The sequence below is a fragment of the Nansenia antarctica genome, assembly GCF_963989245.1.
Source record: "Nansenia antarctica genome assembly, chromosome: 1".
NCBI classification, from domain to species: Eukaryota; Metazoa; Chordata; class Actinopteri; order Argentiniformes; family Microstomatidae; genus Nansenia; species Nansenia antarctica.
The window spans coordinates 26,535,626-26,557,330 of NC_137674.1; the positions used below are offsets into that span (position 1 = coordinate 26,535,626).

General features: G+C 41.6%; 2 protein-coding genes across 2 annotated transcripts in view; both read right to left on the reverse strand.

The window, feature by feature from the left end:
* The window catches only part of sash1b (SAM and SH3 domain containing 1b), a gene marked incomplete at both ends in the record, with an annotated part of 54,726 nt that extends 38,921 nt beyond the window's left edge, over window positions 1-15,805 (reverse strand). The window contains one exon of the mRNA XM_080545071.1: window positions 15,305-15,805. Coding sequence (XP_080401197.1) covers window positions 15,305-15,805 — 501 coding nt within the window. The remainder of the gene's footprint in view (window positions 1-15,304) is intronic.
* Window positions 15,806-20,246: 4,441 nt separating this feature from the next.
* Window positions 20,247-21,705, reverse strand: part of stxbp5b (syntaxin binding protein 5b (tomosyn)) — a gene marked incomplete at its 5' end in the record, with an annotated part of 28,126 nt that continues 26,667 nt past the window's right edge. Inside the window, 3 exons of the mRNA XM_080542751.1 lie at window positions 20,247-20,535; window positions 21,105-21,325; window positions 21,488-21,599. Of these exons, the coding sequence (XP_080398877.1) occupies window positions 20,494-20,535; window positions 21,105-21,325; window positions 21,488-21,599 (375 nt within the window). The 3' untranslated portion in view covers window positions 20,247-20,493. The remainder of the gene's footprint in view (window positions 20,536-21,104; window positions 21,326-21,487; window positions 21,600-21,705) is intronic.

Sequence of the window (21,705 nt, forward strand, 5' to 3'; positions counted from 1 at the left end):
GTGTAATAAAGTACTTCAGTAATAATACTGGTGTAATAAAGTACTTCAGTAATAATACTGGTGTAATAAAGTACTTCAGTAATAATACTGGTGTAATAAAGTACTTCAGTAATAATACTGGTGTAATAAAGTACTTCAGTAATAATACTGGTGTAATAAAGTACTTCAGTAATAATACTGGTGTAATAAAGTACTTCAGTAATAATACTGGTGTAATAAAGTACTTCAGTAATAATACTGGTGTAATAAAGTACTTCAGTAATAATACTGGTGTAATAAAGTACTTCAGGCAGTAATAAGAGTTTCTACTGCTGATAAACTAGTTTAGGCTGAAGTCAGATGGACAGAAGTCATACACAGTTAATCGTGGGCATCCTTTAAAGGTTGCATATTATGAAAAAATAACTTTGTCAATGCTATTCATTTGGATCTCGGATGAATCTACTAACACAGAAACTGTGAAATAAAACAATTGTTGGGGTTTTATATCATTTTAAACTGAGAAATGTCTCTCTACAGTTTGGCGAATCTAGCACTCAAGGAAGCACACCATATCTGTGGCGCAGTGAATAATTCTGACTATGGACAGGGCCCATAACTTGTGTAATCACAGATTTGTATAATATGATTGGTTCCCAAGAATAGTGACCTCATGACCAAGGACAGTTCTATAAATATGAGTCCCGCCCATCGTTGGGGGCTTTTTGCTTTTTGGCTTTTGCTTCTTGCTTATTGGTCTGCTCGTTTCTCTCTGCACTCATGTAAGTTTGCTTAATAAAAGGCCTCTTTGGAGACAATTGATCTAAGCTCTTTGTGCTTTATACGTTTGACTAAATCTATTAAGAATCAATTAAATCCACAACACAATTCAGTCAGTTCACTGTGGGCTGCGTATTTCGGAAAACAACAAGCCATTCATACTTGTTGTTACATCGCAAACAGGTCTCATTAGAATGATACTAGCCACACAGGAGCTACCAAACATGTGTTATTTCTCTTGCACTTTCCTATCTGAGGCTGTAGATAAGGTGGGATGAGTAATGTCATACACATGTAAATGTGGCTGAACCTTTGGGAACAGGGGAGGGCCACTGTCAATTACAGCATTAATAATAGAAATAGTGGTACGTCCAATTAGAGGGGGTGTATTTCCCATCAATAACTAATGGGCTGTGAAGGCAAGGTAACCAGCGGTAACCAGCACCCCTATGAAAGCCACACACACAGAGGCACGGAGGCTAGGATGGAGATAGATGATTGGATGGAACACAGTGTCATTATTAAAAAGGATTTGAATTGACCGCTACAATCCTGCAATTGAAAGGATTTTAGAGTTGTCGTAAATGAAAATGGCAACACGCTAATTATTAACAATGATATTGTATTTGGATCATGTGATTCAAGAGAGTCAAAAGTACCACACCAACTCTCCAAACATGGTCATGGGCATGATGATACAAAATAGAATAGGATGAGATTGTACATCAAAAGAAATTTGTGGGGAAAAAAGTAGATTTTCAACAGTGGAGGAGAGATATGTGACAGCAGCTAGTGAAAGCGGAAACAAGTCAGCAACCAATCAAAATGTTCAGACTTTTATTCTGGAAAAATGTAAATACATTTCAAATTTGTTGAAAATTAATGACACACTCGCTAGTCAAGCCAAAATATTGCAATGCAAAGGATTCGGTGAGTAATCCCCATTACTACCTAGTTAGTGTCGAGTAGCGGGGATTACTCACCGAATTTGGAACACCAAATATTTGGTCAGTTGCCGACTTGTTCCTGCTTTCACCAGCTGCTGTCACATATTGACTCATATGTCATGGTGTATAGTATGCAGGGTTCCTACAAGTTTCAACAAGTCAAATTTAAGACCTTTTTAGACCTTTTTTTTACCTCTTTGAATAGAATCTTAGACCTATTCGCGACACCATATGATAGCTTTTTGTCATCCTGCCGTAGCTTCGTTCGCCAATAACTTCTCCCAGGGGCAGCGAATTGGCATTTTCTTTGGTTCCAGCTTGATTCATTTCCACGTAAATAGATGTGGTCGGACTGATTTCCTTGCAGGACAAGCTAATCTAATTTTGTTTTAGACCTAGCACCTATTTTTTTGGACCTAATAACTGAAACTTGAGACCTTTTTAGGCCTTATACATCGGATTGCTGGATTTTAGACTTTAAGGCTTTTTAAGACCAGCGCGGGAACCCTGAGTATGACCATTGTACGGCTACATAGCCCTGCTACAGCTCGTGACGTTAGAATTATAAGGTTCTATCTCCATTTTTGTAAAAATTGAGGTTTTTTTTACCTAATCTGATCCATTAGTTGTTTATTAATGCCTGTGTGGTGTTATTTTTAAAATGTTGACATTTTTGAGTTAGTAATTTTTATAAAATACAAAGGTTCCATCTCACAAAACATAATGGTATTTAAAACTTTGACGCTCAATATCTCTGAACTACCCTAAACGGAGATAGAACCTTATAATTCTAAACTCACGAGCTGGCAGTGTGGGAGTGGACTAGAGGGATTAAGGCAGCTACATGCCTGCCTGGCCCACTGTGGGTTTAGCTAGCAGGGGTCAAGTGGATGAAACACATAAACATTCCCAGCTCTCTGGAGTATGTTGGTGACATCCATACCCTGCCTGTCCATCTGTGCGCCTGGCTACTTGCCAAATACTGCCCTCCATATTCTGCTACTGCTGCATGTGGAGAATCACCAAAACATTTGACAACAGTGTGAGAGGTTAGAGACGCAGCACATTATCTACATTATACAGTAGCTTGGATGCTGAACATCATTAGAGCAGATCCCAGTGTTACTAAGTAAGGGATTGAGAAAGAGAGTGAGATGGTAAGACAACTGCAAGTCTCTAAATTTTATGCAACCAAATCAGAATATAGCATTTTTAAAGAAATAAAATAGTGTGATTCCCTTACAGAGAGACTGGATGGAATAGAGTGTTTTTTGTGAATGGAGATGTTTATGGAAGTTGTTAGCACACAAACATGTGCACACAACACACATACTGTATGTTAACATGTACACGGCACGCTTCACTGATATAAGCCTATATATGATATAGGAATAGGAATTTAGAATAGGAATTTTTATTGAGAGATTAAAAACGTAGGTACACCAACACTACAGAATCACAACCATAACCCTCACTAAGCCCTCCCCCACATTGTACACACATTTCATAAGAGCAAATACAGCACATTCACCAACTGAAGTGCTCACAAAATGAAAATCTATAGAATTGGATAGGCCGAGATGGTCTTAACGAGAGAACAGCAACACAATATTTTAGCAAAAGTATGCAAGGCACCACTGTGTAGCCCACACCCATTAGCTAATATAACATGTCACTGTACATACATATCAATGGAGAGTTTCTCAGGGGAAAACTAACTGACTGAAAACTCCTTAGAGACCCTGCTGCTGTAGTACAGAAAGGGACAGTTATACTGTAAATGATATAAAAGGATAGTTATCAATGTTTAATGATACTATTTCATTCAAAATGCACTTATTCATGGCACAGAACTCTTTTCGGCCTGATTCTTTCATTCCATAAAAAGAACACACCAACCGTAATGTTTTCTGACTGGGTTATTTTTAGGTCAGATACTACAAACTACATAACTGCTATCTCCGTCACTGATATGTGGAAATCTTTCTTGGTCAGGTGGCCGGAAATGATATATTGATGACTCAGAGAGAAGGTTGAATTGTAATCATTGTATTAGGCAGATCTGGGTTGCATTCTCTTGTACAGATGTTTCCAAGGCAGCATGCTCTGTAAGTCCAAGCTTCAAGCATGGCTACGACATAGGAGATGCCGAGCCTGGCTACGGCGGGTGCCGAGCAAAGTACTGATGTTTGTTACAGCTTATATACTTGTTCTCAGAGAGGGAATAGCTTTACCTCGTAACTTACAATACTGACATTGGTTCCCATACATGGCTCTATCCTGTGTCCATGCTGTTCTACCCTGCTGACCACTGGGCAAGGCTCCTATGTCCTTAGAGTTAAACTGGTCTCACTGTTACTTGATATGGTATATATGCCTGCTCCTAAGAATGTTGTTTACTACTGAGAGTGGGCACACTTAAAGTATGTTTAAGGTTAAACAATGAGTATTGCAATATTTGATAGGCACACAAAATTGCATCATATCAGTCACCGTACGATTACTAAACCAAGAACCTCCATCACTAAGATTCCCATCGGCTCTCTCCAGTGGCTAGGAGGCCCGCTCCCCGGGAAGCTCTTTGAGAGGGAACTCCTTATTCGCAGTCTCTGAGGCAGGGGTAACATTGTTATCCATTATTCAGAGAGTTGCTAAATGCCTTTCACTTCCTGAACTACAAGATGGAGACATGGAAGAGACTGGTGGCCTGGGAGCTCCTAACTGTAGATAAGAAACCAGGGGAAACATACAGTACATACATTAGATATACCTTCACTACAGGAGTCCACCATCAACAGCACACACACTGAATACTAGTAGTCAGAGTAATATGTAGTATAGATTACTAGCTCTGCCAGTAATATTTGGGATCTATTCAGATGCATTGATGGCAGGGTGGTAAATCATGGCAATACTGCCTGAGGATTTACATAATGTATGAAAACAGTGTATCTGTGTGTGTGTGTGTGTGTGTGTGTGTGTGTGTGTGTGTGTGTGTGTGTGAGAGAGTGTGTGTGTGTGTGTGTGTCTTTGCGTGTGCGTGCGTGCGTGGTTGCGTGTGTGCATGCGTGTACACTAAAGAGAAAGGGAAAAACAGTGCTCTCAGGAGAAACACTACTGGATAATGGATACTATACTGGATATAAGACACAGAAAAAAAGTACTCAATCTTTAATGAGCGGGGCATCATAGGAAAAACATTACTACTGGCACTGTGATGGAGCGCTTGACCTGTGAAACGGACTGTGCCACCCCCGGCCTTTCGGGTATACGGTAGATCTCAATATCTCAGTCATTCTTTCAATTCAATTCAATTCAACTGTATTCGCCATGTGCAGTGCACTAGGAACATGATTTGGTATTCTACCATACTAAACAAACTACAGTACATACAACAACAGGACGACAACACGACAGTACTCAAGACAAAATATACAGTACCAATATGAGTGAATGTTATGAATAAATACTGTACAACTAAGTGCAAGAACATGTAAAGTGCAAGGTACAATGATCAGCAGTTATTGAGAAGGGCTATGGCTTTGGGGAAGAAACTGTTCAAGTGGCGTGATGTTTTTGTCCTGGTGGCCCTGTAGCGCTGTCCAGAAGGGAGTAATGCAAACAAGCTGTGAGCTGGATGTGAGGGGTCAGCCACAATCTGTTTCAAGGTACACAGTATGTATTCTCTCTATCTACTCATACCATTAGTATGGGTAATTGAGTGTACAAATGACAGAGTGGGCTATTGAGGGATAATTAAACGGTGTATGTATAGGCTCAAGAAGAGAAGTTGTGGGAAGTCAAGCAGAATAACATCAGTTGCTCCTCTGAGCATGACACAGCGTTAATGAAAGGTCTTTGAGTTTCTTGTGATTGGTATTACGCACGGCTGGCTGGTGTTACGTATGGCTGGGGAGCTATGGTATTATGTGCGGCTGGCTGGTTTGCATTATGCAAACTTAAACATTTTCAGTCGCCTACAAGCGACACAATTGGGCTAATGTAAAAAAAAAGAAAAGAAATCATCTCAATTTCATTTTACAGTGAATTCATTAATACATATTTCTGTGGCGGAACCGACAGATGTTTCATGTGAGGAGGAGGAGGAGTGCAGATTAGCCCACAGTTCATTACAGTTGTATGTACTGTATTAAACAGTGTCATATGACTTGTCATATGGAATTCATAACAGAGAAAAACCCTCGCTATCGACTGCTGAGCGGAAAGAGATGAGAAAGTGGGTCATAATCTGATGCGTTTCAACTACGAGGGAGTTTGACCCTTTGGTTTCCGCCATGTAATTGGCCATGCGTTGCTAGAGGCAACGAGTACTGTGATGTCATTCCAGTATGAAAGCTGGGCTTGCAGCTACAGCCAAGGCACCCCACCTACTCTAACTGATCCAAGTCAAGACGGCACGTCAGGAAGAACGGGCGGCTGTGGCGCAGGAGGTAGAGCCGCCGTCTAATGATCGCAAGGTTGGCAGATCGGCGCTTCGAGCCCCGGCTGGCCACATGTCGAAGTGTCCTTGGGCAAGACACTGAACCCCAAATTGCTCCCAGTGAGCGGGCCGGCAGACGCCTTGCATGGTAGCTTGCTGCCATTGGTGTGTGAATGTGTGTGTGAATGGGTGAATGAGAGGCTGTTGTAAAGCGCTTTGGAGCAGCAAAAAAGGCGCTATATAAGTGCACTCCATTTACCTGCCCTGCTGCCCTCCCCAGTGCTGCCCTGCACAGACTGAGCCACTCAAAGCTTTTGGTGAGGGAATGCATGGTTACTTCCTGCTACCGTTTCTACATGACTTGTATCAGGGCACCTGAGAAGAGTCAGTCATTTTGTTTTTTGTAGTTATTTTTTCTGAGTGGGGCAGTCCCACTCATATTTTTCATTAGGTTTTTTTATTGGACAGATACAGTGAAAACAGACAGGAATGTAAGGAGAAGAAGGGAGAGAGGGCATGTCAGCAGGGCATGGGCCGGATTCGAACCCATGCCGACATGGGCATACTGTATGTGTGCACTGTAGGCCGCGGTGCTAGACCACTGGACCACCCCAGGCCACAAAGGGTCAGTCATAAGAATGTATCATTTCTTACATGCTTGATCACTGAACACAAATGAGTATGACACACTTCATGCGATAGCTAGAGGATGTGATACAGATCAAACACTGTATGAATCGAACTGACGTAGAGTTCAGTATACAGTCCAGTGATACAGTACAAATTGGATACAAAAAGTCAAAATGTCCACTGCAAACGGTTGAGAGTGCAGGGCACGAAATAAAGATGAACCCTGACATGGATGGATTAACATCACATTAACAACACACTCAACCTAATCTCTCTGACCTCCACTCAGACAGATGGGAGGCAACTGAGACTTAAGCTGATACAGTTACCAGCTTCATTGATCCCTGAGGGGAAATTAAGGCGTTACAGCAGCTCACTTCACAAACAACAACAACAACAACATAAAGTGACAATAGAATAATAGAATAGAATGAAATAAATGAAATAGACATCTGAACATTCTGGAACATTCTATACTGTTCAGTATGATTTAGCTAACATCCTCAGCCAGCCAGAGGAGTTGTATAGTATTATTGCGGCAGGCAGAAAATATCTCTTCTACAACAGCATGTTTGGATACTGGATTCTGATTGGCGAGCAACAGTGGTAAATATCTCAACAACCCACAGTTCAGACCGCATTTCCAGTATCAATGCGCCTCCCAATCAATCTGATTAAGAACACCTGTGCTGACCTACAATGCAATCGTTGATCTTGTTTATGGGGCTATATTCTGTGGCGGAAGGATATATGTATTCTGAAACGATTAATGACTGTAAATACATGAATTTAATGTTAAAACTGTGTATTTATTTTTTATATTATGTGGTGGCTGTTGTAGAAATGCAATTGACCATTGGAGGGCGGGGGTTGTGGAGACATTTACCACTGTACAGGGTTTTCCTACTCGGCTTCGCCTCGTGCCACAACCCTATACCAGTGGTGAATGAGTCCACAACCCCCTTCCTCTCATGGTCAATTGCTTCCTTATAGCAGCCCTTAGTGCAACATAATATAATAATAATGTTTTATTTGCTTGAATTTGGTATTTTTTGCTCTAGGCCCAACCATAGTCACTAGTCAGCATCCTGAGGCAGGGATCGAACGAGTAACCTTCTGACTGCTAGCCAGCCTCTCTAACCGCTAGGCTACCGCCACCCCCAACACAGTTGTTATAGTCTGTTGCTAAAAGGAGCTTCTCTGCTACTCTGACATGTAGGGGATGTGAGGGATTGTCCATGATGGAAAATCCATTGGTCAGTGGATTGTAGCCAACAGTGGCATGGTGATATATTGGGCGCTATAACCATTGATTCTTCCTTGCACTGGATGAGACAGTCACACATTTCTACTTCAAAATTACACACTTGTGGTAACAGCATCACACCAGTTCTTCTTAGGAGGTGTATGATAGAAACCATAGAGATACAATCAGGGTTCCTACAAGTTTCAACAAGTCAAATTTAAGACCTTTTTAGACTTTTTTTTTTTACCTCTTTGAATAGAATTTTAGACCTATTCGCGACACCATATGATAGCTTTTTGTCATCCTCGAGGTGATGAAATTAGGGATTTCACTGCCATACAGATAAAAAAGGAAGCAAATTGGTATTTTTTTGGTTCCAGCTTGATTCATTTCCGCGTAAATAGATGTGGTCGGACTGATTTCCTTGCAGGATCTAATTTCTAAGACCTAGCACCTCATTTTTAGACCGAATAACAGACATTTTAGACCTTTTTAGGGCTTAGAATTTGCCTTGCTGGATTTGAGACTTTAAGGCTTTTTAAGACCAGCGCGGGAACCCTGTACTATACAGCTTGAAAACGAATGATTACTCTAAGTCTGTGTAACATGGACGACATGAACTTGCAACGTGTTAGTGATGGTGAGAGAGCCTTGGACAGAAAGGCACTGACAGAAGACACAAAGTAAATGCAATCTCTGTGAATTTCAGTGCATTACATTAAGAATAACCATCAGTTCAAGTGATGAAACCAAAAACTAATGTCACTTTACAATAGCATTGGAACTGAAATGTTGGGGATGGGGGGGGTGTACTCCCCAGTGCTGCCCCTAGGTGTCTCCCTCCAGCCGTCCACTGTGCCACCTCTTCACCAACCTGCACCTGTGTATGATTGTCCCTGACGCTTTATGTACTCTCACTTCCCTTCACTCCCCGCTTAAATACGTTGACCGACCTCAATTTCTTATTATAAAGCAAATGTGCTCAAACATCCAACAACCCACTCATGTACTGTAACATACATGTATAAATACATAGTAAAACATAAATAAATGACAACAAACCTAATGTGTGGAATGTACCGGTATGTTGCTAATGGTGCTTTTCTCTGCCCAGTGGCCTGTGGAGCCATCTGCTCTAGCTGCCCTGCTCAATTGACAGAAAATCCCCATGAACCCTGTGAACGTGGCCCACTTCAGATCCCCATTAACCCTGTGAACGTGGCCCACTTCAGATCCCCATTAACCCTGTGAACGTGGCCCATTTCAGATCCTCATTAACATAGCTCTGCAGAAACCCTCCGTTAGCGAGTAGCGGAACGTGACCAAGGTTATTGTAGCATGGCTGAAAGGCGTCCCACAGAGCAGGGCTGTGACCCTCCACAACCTCGGAGGGCCCCAGCACGCAGCTCGCTCCCTGAGCCCCTGGCAGCTGGTGGGCAAGGTGGTTGTCTAGGAAACCTGAAACATGAAAAGAAGAAGTAGTAGTGGCACAAGGCACACCACATATACAATTGTCACGGGGGGACGGGGGGGACACACAAAACAAAAACATAAAGCCACACCTGTTGGTAGGCAACCATGTCCCCCCGTCCCATGTCCACACTGACATACTGTATTTACTACACATCCCATGGCCATCGTACCTCTGGGGTAGATAAAACCACAAAGAAACAGCCCTCCACAGAACTCAATAGGCTCAAAGACCATCGTTCTGAGGCAGAACGTTTCTTATTGAACTTCCTTTCTCAAGTAAATTGCCTATGAATAGCCCGAGTCTGGCGCAATGGCAAATTAAGCTTTTCTTCTCCACTGTTTTAAATTCGGTGTGCGTCATGTTCAAAGACCTGCTCAGCATTGTTCCGTTCGGAACAGAAGAGAACAGGCCGGGGAGCGAATGAGTTGAATAATGGGAGTATATTAAAATGTTGTATAAAAGAGTATTTATTTGTCTACGTAAAGTCATAAAAACATGTTATGAACAAAATTAATTAAAAAGAGAGAATTAATTATTTGTGCTTCATGAAGTAATTTGAGATTAATTCGCCATTTGTGGTACATGCAGATTAGATGTACAGTGTTGAGCGTGTGTGTAGATTGTGTGTAGAGTGTGACTGTCATTGCATCTCAGCTTTCAGCGCATGCCTTCTATATTTCTTTCTCTGTCCATGATGTTCTCCAAGCGATTTGTGGCCTGATATGTGGAAACATCAAACACAGCCCCCCCAACAATAACAACACAAGGCTACGAACAGATTGGTTGAACACATTATGATGGCAGCCCTCTAGCTACAATAAGACTATGTACATGGTACTTGAATCCATGACAGATTTGTTCTATAGCCAATGCATTACAATTTTAGTCTGTTGCTTCTTTATCAAATGACTTAGAAGAAGAATTAGAAGGATAGCAGTACACCTCTTCCTACTTTTTTAAACTATATTTTGCTTATACAGTGTTGTGTGTTACATTGTTGTTCTTTTTTGTGTTATATTGTTGTTTGTATCGTTATGTCCTAGTATGCACCAACCACACCAAGTCAATTTCCTGTATGTGCGAATATACTTGGCTATAAAAAGAATTCAGATTTCTGAAAAACTGCCCATTCAATCCTTAAATACGATCCATTCTGATGACAAACACAGAGACAGAGAGACAGGTGTCTGCTGCTATAATGGCCTGTGTGTTTGTCAGGTCCATTCAGCAGCCGGGCTTTACTTAGGGCAGGTTCTGTCAAAAGGAGCCTGCTGGCTTTGTTTGTCCTGGGAGCCTCAAAACAGCCTCAAAACAGCCTCAAAACAGCCGCAAAACAGCCGCAAAACAGCCTCAAAACAGCCTCAAAACAGCCTCAAAACAGCCTCAAAACAGCCGCAAAACAGCCGCAAAACAGGCAAATCTTCTGGAGGGGATTGAGCCCATCCCCATTCTGTCTGAATGTTCCAGTCCAGCCCAGCAGCAAAGGATTCTGGGGAGGTGTGTCTCATTGTTTTGACAGCAAGAGCGAGGGAATCCATCCCACCAGGGGTTCTGTGAGACAAACAACTTCCCCATATGCCTCACAGTTAAATGACAAAGGCAAATATTTCCATGCGAATCAAACAGAAATGCTTATTATATAGGTTAGATATTATTATAATTATTATAATTATTATTATTATTATTATTAATTATTATAATTATGCTTATGATATAGGTTATATATTATTATATATGTATTCTCATTAATTATTATAATTATGCTTATTATATAGGTTATATATTATTCTATATGTATTCTCGTCCTTGCCTCTCAATATATGTATTCTCGTCCTTGCCTCTCAATATCTTGCCTTGCCTGAGAAAAACAGCCATTTCTCCATTGATTAACTTCATTGTGAGAAAGTACAGTGGCTTCCACTTTAATTACATCTCCTGTGAAAGACACCGTCTATTCCAGGCGCCAGTAGTTAGGTCACTTACCACCGGCTTTAATCGCATTAATTGTTTTCCCTTCAACAGCGATTAATAGGCCCGGCCAGCCCCAGCAAACTGGCCATGCATGCAGGATAGTCAGGCAGCAAACTGGCCATGCACGCAGGATAGTCAGGTAGCAAACTGGAAGGTAGACACTGAGAGGTAGAAACAATTAACAATTAATTAGGCAAAGGTAATTACAGATCAATTATTCTTTGACCAAATTAGGACTGATCCAAAACCAGTGGGTTGGAGTTAATAATGCAGCATTCCAGAGAAAACAATGGCTAAATAATAATAATTTGTTTCTAGGAAAAAGCCAAAATCTAATTTGATCTGATCTGATCCAGTCCTACAATACTGAAACGATAACCATCAAGACTACAATCAGTCAGCAAGTCTGGAATATCTTTATCTGTTTTCTGTTATGTCTTTGAATTGAAGAGAGAGAGAGAGAGAGAGAGAGAGAGAGAGAGAGAGAGAGAGAGAGAGAGAGAGAGAGAGAGAGAGAGAGACAGAGAGAGACAGAGAGAGACAGAGAGAGAAAGGGGAGAGAGAGAGAGAGAGAGAGAGAGAGAGAGAGAGAGAGAGAGAGAGAGAGACTGACCATGGCCACAACTGGCCATGTTTTTACCTTATAGTCAGACATATTAACCAGCTTCTGTCTAGACATCCTTCAATGATACTGCTGTGACTCAAGCTACACAAATGTGTTTTCATTTGTTATGAACAGATGTGGCATACAATAAGCTACCATTACAAAACACATCACATCTGGACGTTAAAGTTATCAAATGGACGCATTTAAAGTAATGGATACGATAGCATCTCACCCAGCAAGGCAACAACATGTAACATGTAATAACATGTTAATATAATACTGTTTCTGGCGTTACCACAGTGTTACAGCACATATAACATGAACGTTCTGTTAAGTCTTCTGAGCCCTGCTATGGCAGCTGAATGACCAGTGTGACAAACCAGTTGACAGCAGTCCTGTCAGAGATGCCATGTCATCTCCCAGTGTCTGAATGATGCTTTACCTTACCATGGCTAGCATTCATGATTGAATGCAGCCCTTAGCCTCTAGATATCCTGTTCTACGGCTGGAGAAAGCACTAGTGGGTAATACATGACTGGCCTACATACCGTATCTGCATTCAATTTAATGGAGTGAAACTGTTGAACTTGAAAGGACACACTGTTCCGAAAATGGATCAATCTTGGTTGGTTGTATGGTGTCCTTTTCCAAATGTCAGTTACAACGAGTCACTTGAAATCAGGCAGATATGAAAGAGCAAATAATGCGTAATACAGCCTTACTGTACAATTATTTTAACACGTGGAAGAGAAAGATTTCACTATTTTTAAAGGTTACTTACTTTAAGTACACAGTTTAAGGCTAGCATAAAAGCCCAAGTGAAACTGAATCTGATTATGGCAGATTCATTCTTATTGTTTTAAATGTTTTTGCCAAGACCTCGGAGCTCTAGCCTACTCTTTGGACTTCCACTGCTTCTCCGAGGATATCTTTGTCTTGTGACAATAACAAAAATATCCTCATACATACATAGGTCAACTACCAGACATAACACCAAAGTTTACAGACTTTGACAGTTTGTGTGCCCTCTCTGTAGCATACTTGAACATTAGTGCCAACACTTAGAACAAGCACTACTCTATTTTAAAACACCTTATTTTAGTACCCTCTGTAAAGTAAACATATGATAATGTGTTATTCTTGTGGTTTAAAGGGGCGGCTGTGGCGCAGGAGGTAGAGCCACCGTCTAATGATCACAAGGTTGGCAGATGGGTGGTCCGAGCCCCCGGCTGGCCACATGTCGAAGTGTCCTTGGGCAAGACACTGAACCCCAAATTGCTCCCAGTGAGCGGGCCAGCGCCTTGCTGCCATTGGTGTATGAATGTGTGTGAGAATGGGTGAATGAGAGGCCGTTGTAAAGCACTTTGGAGCAGCAAAAAAAGGCGCTATATAAGTACTAAGTACAGTCCATTTACCTAAACACAGTAAATGATTGTGCTGACTAACAGTAGCCTACAGTATGAGTTGCTTGGGAAAGACTAAAGACTAAAGACTAAGAACTATTTCTAACAACTAAATCCATATGCCTGTGCCTGCATTGACTTAAATGTATAAAGGGACATACGTGAGTCACAAAGTGCACTTAGCAGTTTGCGGCCCCTGAATCTTTAATGAACAGTACAAGAATTTGAGCACAAGGGCACAACCATCTTAAAACACACAGACAGGCACCCATAACAGCACTGCATGCATTGTATGTCATTTCTACTTCTGGGGAATAACTATAGTAACTTAATATCATTAGTTTGACTTTGTAAATGATTGAGGTCCAAGACAAAGAGTTTTGGATCCTGGAGAGGCTAAGGCATTTTGGACAGCCGTGCCTAGAGATCATTTCCATTCATTGTTAATGAGGTAAATCTCTAACTTGTATCCACTGAGATAGGACACAATCTAGAAGAGAATGAGGCATCATTGAAAACAAATAATAATCTGATATGTTCCCAGCCAAACCTTACAGCAGTCTTTGAGAACATGACTGGAGCTATCCTTCAGTTACATATGATATACCACACTGATGTCTACCTGCAGATTTAAACTGCATGAATAGGACAGCTGAAGAAAAGCTACTTTCACAATATTTTTTTTCACGAGTGTAATAAAGACAAATATCTCAATATCTTTGTTTAACTAGATGATGTATGCTTACAGTGGTATTATGAATGCCCCCCTTTTAAACAAATGAAATACAAGACATTTTGAATAAGGGGGATAGTAAGTGAAATAATTGTACAGTACTACATAATGTGGCTCTATATGGATCAATTCGCCTTCAACATACAGTAACATCAATGTCAGCATCCATAAATGGCGTCTATTTGACACAAACAGAGAGTGTTGAACACAACCCTTTTGGGTCATCCTCTCATCTGGGCTAAGTATAGGACTAATTGGACTAATTTAGTTTTGTCAAGGCCATCCAAGGTACTGTATGCTGAATGTGGGTGCCCTCTCACAATTAACTTAAATTAAATTCCACTCAACAACCGCTTTGTTGCTCTTTGGAGACAAGATTATAGCATTACAACCGCCAATGGCCCCAGGCCCGAGCATAGATGCCCTTTTCCTGCTATGACTGCATGGTGGATAGATGATTCACTTACTTAGTCAAATGTATTTGTTGTAAGTCGCTTTGGTTAAAGGCATAGCTTAATGGCAAAAATGTAAATGTAATGTAAATGGATGGCATGCACGCTAACATATGCACACAAGCACATGAGTGAGCTCACACACACTCTCACACACACACACACACACACACACACACACACACACACACACACACACGAGTACAGAGTATTTGAGTACATTTGTAATTGATGTCATCAGTAAGCATGTCCCCAGAGTTAACATCTGTTACACTGCTCCACAATATGCAGACAATATTGTCCCTTCAGATAACAGCAAAAACTAAAAAAGGGTCTCTGGGGGGGGGGGGGGGGGGGGGCTTTCAAGTGTTGTGTTAACCTCAGAGCAATAACAAAACCCAAAGCACTTCCATAATGTTGTTTTCTCTATGAAAGGATTACGATCTTCCGCTAGTCACAGTTAACTCCAACAAGTTGGGAGTCATCCTCGGAGGAGTGACAGGGCAGATTTAATGGTAGGCACTAAACACTATCAAAGAGATTTGACCTACTATCTTCACTGGAACTGCAAAGAAAGGCTGTGAAATTGTATGTGACAGTGTGTAATGTATGAACAAACATTCTTCAAAAACATAGCCTACCTTCTGAGTGTACGGTGGTTTACTGAGGTTAATTCCATCTTTCACGAGTTTATCCCGAATCAATATCTTCAATTTCAGTCTAGGGTAAGTCACAAACTGGTCACAGTCAACAAAACTCTGATGGTTGTTTGAAGGACATGATGGCACTTGGTGTCCTTCAATGGCCCTCAGGCTTGGCTCTCTACATAACCTTGACCCTTGGCGGTCAATGTCCCTCTCAGGTGTGTGAGAGGCCTGACTTCCAGTGGAAGGGTCCCAGGGCTCCAGGGTGAAGTAAATCCCAGGGACTTTTCTGTCATCCTGTTCTTTCAACCTCTTCACTGCGCCGAGCAACTGTTGCCTGTGCTGCTGCGCCTGGACACCGATAGCGTCCAGGTCGGGCTCGCCGATTTGTTTGCAAACTTCTAAATCATCATATCCATTGTCAACAAAAGGCTCGACATACTGAGAGAGCTGGAGCGTGTACAGCCACTCAAAGACAAGCTTTGGACCGTGGCTCATGATGTTGAGATAAGACGCCTAGATAAGACGCCTAAGATGTCCTTCATATGGCAGAATAATTCTTCAACGTGTCTCCGTTAGTTCCACAGTGTCCATCAGGCATCACAGCTCCACCATCCCGATGGTACCCAGCTCCAGTCTCCACTGCGCCATGGTGTTACATTGTGTTACAATCCAGACCAACTATGACCATGTTACCCACCCAGCGCAGGTTTAGTGGAACCAAGTACTACCATGAAAACGTTGTGTTACATTTCCGAAGAGGAAGTTGTAACCAACTGATTCAAGCCAGGTGATCTGCATCTACACCTCACTGCACTGATGATGGCAAACTGGGACGGGTATCAAGCGAATTCAGACTTGAACTTTCTAATGCACTTCTTTTAAGTAGAAGGGATGAACGCGCGAATGATATCAAAGCAGAAAACTAAATATCCATGCATCTGCACTCAAGACAAAACAGGAATCCTAGGATGACTCGGTTAGATCGACGGCACTTGGGAGTCCAGCAGCGCCCGAGCAGCCCTGGTCTGGTCTTTGTCCTTTCTGATTCTCTTTCTGTTCCCGCAGCTGTTTCTCCGTCTGCATCGTCTACATCGCTGTACTACTCATCGTTCATCAACGCACTGAAAAAGAGTGAAGGCAAATGTAGAATGAAGCCTTTCAGTTTCAGCTGTGTTCCTTCCTTACCTACCCCCAGTTGGCTTGTTGATGCTCTCCCTGGTCTCCCAGTGTAACTTTGGGTCTGTTCGAGACCAGGCTGCGATGCTCCTAATCCCATTCACGCGTCTGGGTCTCTGTGGACAATGATGCTGTGCGCTCTGGCGCCCTCTGGAGGACACATCGGGGTGTTCAAAGTGAGTTGTGTCGTTATAAAGCACTTAGTAACAATTGTCTTTGTAAATAGGATGATGGTGATTGTTATTCAGAGGGGTTATGGTTCACCTATTTATAGATGTTGTGGACACTTCTTACCTAATTTAGATATACCGGTAGTAATGGGCCCTCAGACAAAAACAAGACACAAAAAAACGTGACACAAAGTGGGTTTGAATGATTTGTTTTACATTTATTTGTCCATTGCACAGTAATATCTATATATCTACATCATGTCTAAATTGTTTGTGGCAGCAGATTAAGTCAAGACATCCATGTGAAATTTATTTTCATAAAACTGTACATGAAATTGTTTGTCTACAATGAGAAAATACTGCAACTCCACAGATATTAATCTCAGAAGATAGATTAGCATAGCGACAGAGAAACCCTAGCGTCTCGTCTCCTGCACGGTCTGTGTACAGTATGGTTTCAGTTTCAATGTTACAGAAGGTAAGCAAAGAGCCTGTATGAGGAACACAGGAACAAATTATTGGATCTCATAAAATAAATATTTGTCTTTTTCCTCGAGATATACAATTACCATACTCAACTGATAAAAATGAAAAAAGTATTTTTGAAAAAGTTTCATAATTTTGTTCAATTCGATGGTAAAACATCATCCGCCGTGTGGGGGTAATAATACATGGTTGTTTCAAGTTTGTAAACACTAAATATCATGCATCCTCCATTGTGCAAGAGTAAATTTAGGACATACAGTATGTTCTAGTGGAGGTCACACTGGGAGGCCTTTCAGAAGAAGTCAAACCTCCACAGACAAACCTCCTAAAACAGCGTAGTGGAATCTGAGATGCACACATTTAATATATCACCAGAAATGTTTATTTTCATGTTTCAATAGTGGGCAATATGTACAACCATTGTGTTCTTAAAATGCACCATTCTTTTCTTAAATTATTTGTAATATATTCAAATTAAAAGTATATATCTTTTTCTCAAATATATAAATATATAATAATATCATTGAATTGACAATGAACAAATCTGAACGTGAAGCCAATCGGTTTAACTGGCAAAATTACACAGTAAGCAATGTTTCCATCATATTTGGTCCTTCTGGAAAAACTAAAAAAGGAAAAAATCATACTGACAAAAAAAAAAGTGGTTAAAAAAAATAATAAAAAAATAGTGCAAACCACATAATAGAATCTTTTCAAATTTAGCTCAGTAGTATACAGTAGAGTCAGGTTAAATTTGCGAACTTGAAATCCCCATTTCCTTGTGTCTTCACCACACAAGTCTGTACAGCAGTTTGGCATGGCAAGGGTGACACATGAAGAAGCCGTTCCACCATCTCTTATATAGTCTATAGTTATGTAGTCATCACATCCACACAGGGCCGGTCCTAGGCATAGGCGAACTTGGCGGTCGCCTAGGGCGGCAAATGCCTGGGGGGCGCCAAATGCCCCCCCCCCCCCCCCCCCCCCAAAAAAAAAAAAACTCTATGAACTACATGTCTCTATGAAAATATGTCTCAGCCTACAGTCTATTTTTGTCTTGAAACCATTGCTGTCCATATTTTTACTGTTGAATGTGTGGGTGGTGATGAGGCAGTACTGGTGGCTTAATGTGGTGGTGGTGGTGGTGGCGCCCCTAAAGTTTGGGGGGGGGGCATCAAATCATACTCTCGCCTAGGGCACCTATAAATGCCTAGGACCGGCCCTGCATCACACCCACAGACTCCTGCAGTTCGGAAAATCAAGACAACTCCGTGAAATCAAGCAACTCTTTGGTGTCAGAAAAGAGCATGGCCACTGACCAATGTCACTTTGCCTAAACCATCACAATCACATCTGTCTCCGGTTGTCCCTCTATTTACAACATTTGGCAGCAACCTGGAGTGAAACAAACTTCTCTCTCTCATTTCAAAATAAAGAACCAAAAGAAAATGCTTCTACTTTAACACAAATAGCAGCATTTTCCTTGCACGTCTTAAAAAAAAACTAATCAGAATAGAAGTCTAGTTAAGTCACACTGAAAAACACTATTAAGAAAAAAATATTTTCAAAACATCCTTCGAAATATACTGTATTTATGTAGTAAGTATAAATATATGTGCCCATACACATATTCCTGAATATATGTACGTTCACAAACACACACAGATATACACACACTGTAGGTAGAGGTTAGCATATATGCATAATGATAAGCGAAGGCAGAGAAGAGAGTGTTTGTGAGTGGATGAAGAGAGAACAAATGGCCAATGGAGATTTACTGAACACTTAGTGATGCTTGATCATTTCTACTGCAGCTACTAATACAAGATTACTAATATATCTGTTTCCTTGGGCTGTAAGAGAGACACATGCTTTTCTTTTCTAAACATTTAAAAACTATTCAAAATTAATGTAAGCCATGACAGACAGATATGAAACTTCCTATAGATAGAATCAGTATTCCCAAGGGATGAAAAGAGAAGTTACCCAACATACACAGCATTACAATCGCATCACCTTGTTAAATGCATTTGAGGATGAAGCTTTTAGCCTAACACCTTTAGGCTGTAGCCTACAAACGTCGTAGTCGGCATCCGTAACTGGAGGAAACTGGCACTGAGGATCATCCTTCACACTACTGGCAGTAGCTCCAGCCCCTCAGGAGAGAAAGATGCACCGTAGAAACTTCAGAGGAGCTTCCAGTGTACAAGATGAACCATGTCCAACATGTGGACTTTGGGTAGGGGAACTCAACATGTCCTGCACATGGCTGTCAGGTGACACGTTTAGTGAACAGAAAATGAATTCCTAATCTATACCCTGAAAAAAAAACACACAGCTGCATACTTAATTCTCTGTAATGCCGATGAATCATTCAAAAGAAATGCGAAAAAATAAGTGTAGTGAAACAGGAACAGAGTTGTTTTTTCTTCCTGCTTCAAAACAAATCGGATGAAAATGACCCCAGTTATGGCTTGAATACTAGTGTACTACCAGCCCTTTGTAAGGAAAAACGATATGTTCTTTATCTCACTATGTCTACTGAAACCCCTGCACAAGTCAGTGCTTGACGCATTCCTTTCTGAAAAAATAAATGGAAATCAAGTTGACAAATAAAGACTCACTGGGACTGAGGGTGCGACGATGACCACACAAACACCAACACGTAAAAAAAGAAAAGAAAAGAAAGACTAGGATGACAAAACAAAATGGGTGAATCCTTGATTCATCCAATCATTACGATTGCTATAGATATAGGGACTTCGGGAGCATTGCCGTGACTAGGTTTTACATAGGGAGGTTTCCCCACCAGACTTCCTCCACCAGCGTTCCAGTGTGTTTACTCTGTGAAGAGCAGAAAAAACCATCTATCTATCTAACTGGCCTCTGCAGAGGTCCACCTCCAATGGGATTTATTTTGTAGAATTGTCTTTCCTCTATTTTAGAAGAACAACAGAACAGTAGTACAGATGAGAGCCAGACTGATGTGAATGAAACACAAGAGCGTCCCACGCGTGTCCCCTCTCCTCTGGTAACCGAGCGCTAGGACGATGGACCATCCTCCCTTTCTGATCACATAACTGTAGTAAAATAAATATCCAGAGTAACTTCTCTCCTTCCGTTTCTCCTCCCACGTGTCTGTTAGTCCACTCCCTCAGTGATATCATGGTGACTGAGGTAATGCAGTTTTTGTGATATTGTGCTAAGAAACAACAGCATCAGTCTGTAGAGAGTCACTCCTGCGGAGGGGAAGGATGAAGGAGAGAAGGAGAGAAGGAGAAGGAGGGATGGCAGCTCTTGGGTGAAGTGTCGCGCGTCGTAACCGAGTCCCACTCACTCCTCACGCTGCCATCAGAGCTGGTACCACTTCTTATCTTTGTACTTCAGCATCGTCTGTGTGAGGAAGAGAGAGGAAGAGAGAGGGTGAGGGACCGCCGGACTCATATGGCAAATACACAGACACAGAGAGACAGGGTTTCCCACACCTTCTGAAACATCAAATTCAAGCACTTTTCAAGGACTTTCAAGACTCAATTCCCTCAAATTCAAGGACCCATAGTTTGAGACAGAACTAGATGAGAATGTATATAATAGAAACTCTCCGCTCACAGACAACAATTAAAAAGAGAGGCTTGAATGTGTGAACACTTGCCTTCTCTCTACCACAGCACAGCAAAACAATATATTGTGAAATATGTGTAAAGTTACTGTGTTAAGTTAAGCAATGTGACTTATCTACTATATACATTTTTTTTAATATAATTTTTTGGCGAGAGAGAGAGGGCTATTCAAGCACTTTCAATGACCCATGTCTATTTTCAAAAACTTTTAAGGCCTTGATTTTTTCCCCTCAAATTCACAAACTTTCAAGGATTTCAAGGACCCGTGGAACCCTGGAGAGAAGGCGTCTCTCCCCTCCCCCCCCCCCCCCCCTCCCCCCCTCCTCAGTGGTTCTTACTTACATCGTGGGCGTGTTTGGAGAAGGAGTCGGCACTGTACATCATGGCCGCTGTCCTGTCCTCCAGCTCACCCAGTTTCTGTCCTCTCTCGTCCAGGGCTATCCGTGCCCGGGCCAGGTCTCCCACTATACCAGAGGCTGCCCCCTTCATGCCCTCCATGCCCCCGGGCCCGGGGATGTGCTGTGCCAGGCTACGAGAGGCCTTGCCTGCAGCGGTCTCACCAACTAGCAAAGGCAAAGAGAGACGCCTCATGTTAGTGCTTAGTAATGCCGTCTCACGCTACTCGTTTTATAATTAAAGTGTCCTTAAATATCATGGAATTTCAGTCCCAATTATATGATGGTAGAACACAGTTTAAGTGTGAAGGTGAGGGGTATAATACTCACAGAGGTCTTCTCTGTCTAGTGACTGTGCTCCGCCACCAAACAAGCCTTTGAAGAAACCTCTATTGGGAGCCTCTGGTGTCTCCACCGGGGTAAATAACTCTCCCAGCATCTCCTGGAAAAGAATACGTGTACACATTTTTCAGATCAAATAAAAAAGGCTTGAGCGCTCATCACTGTTTTCATAGGTTCATTTGTTACCACAAATACAACCTATAGTC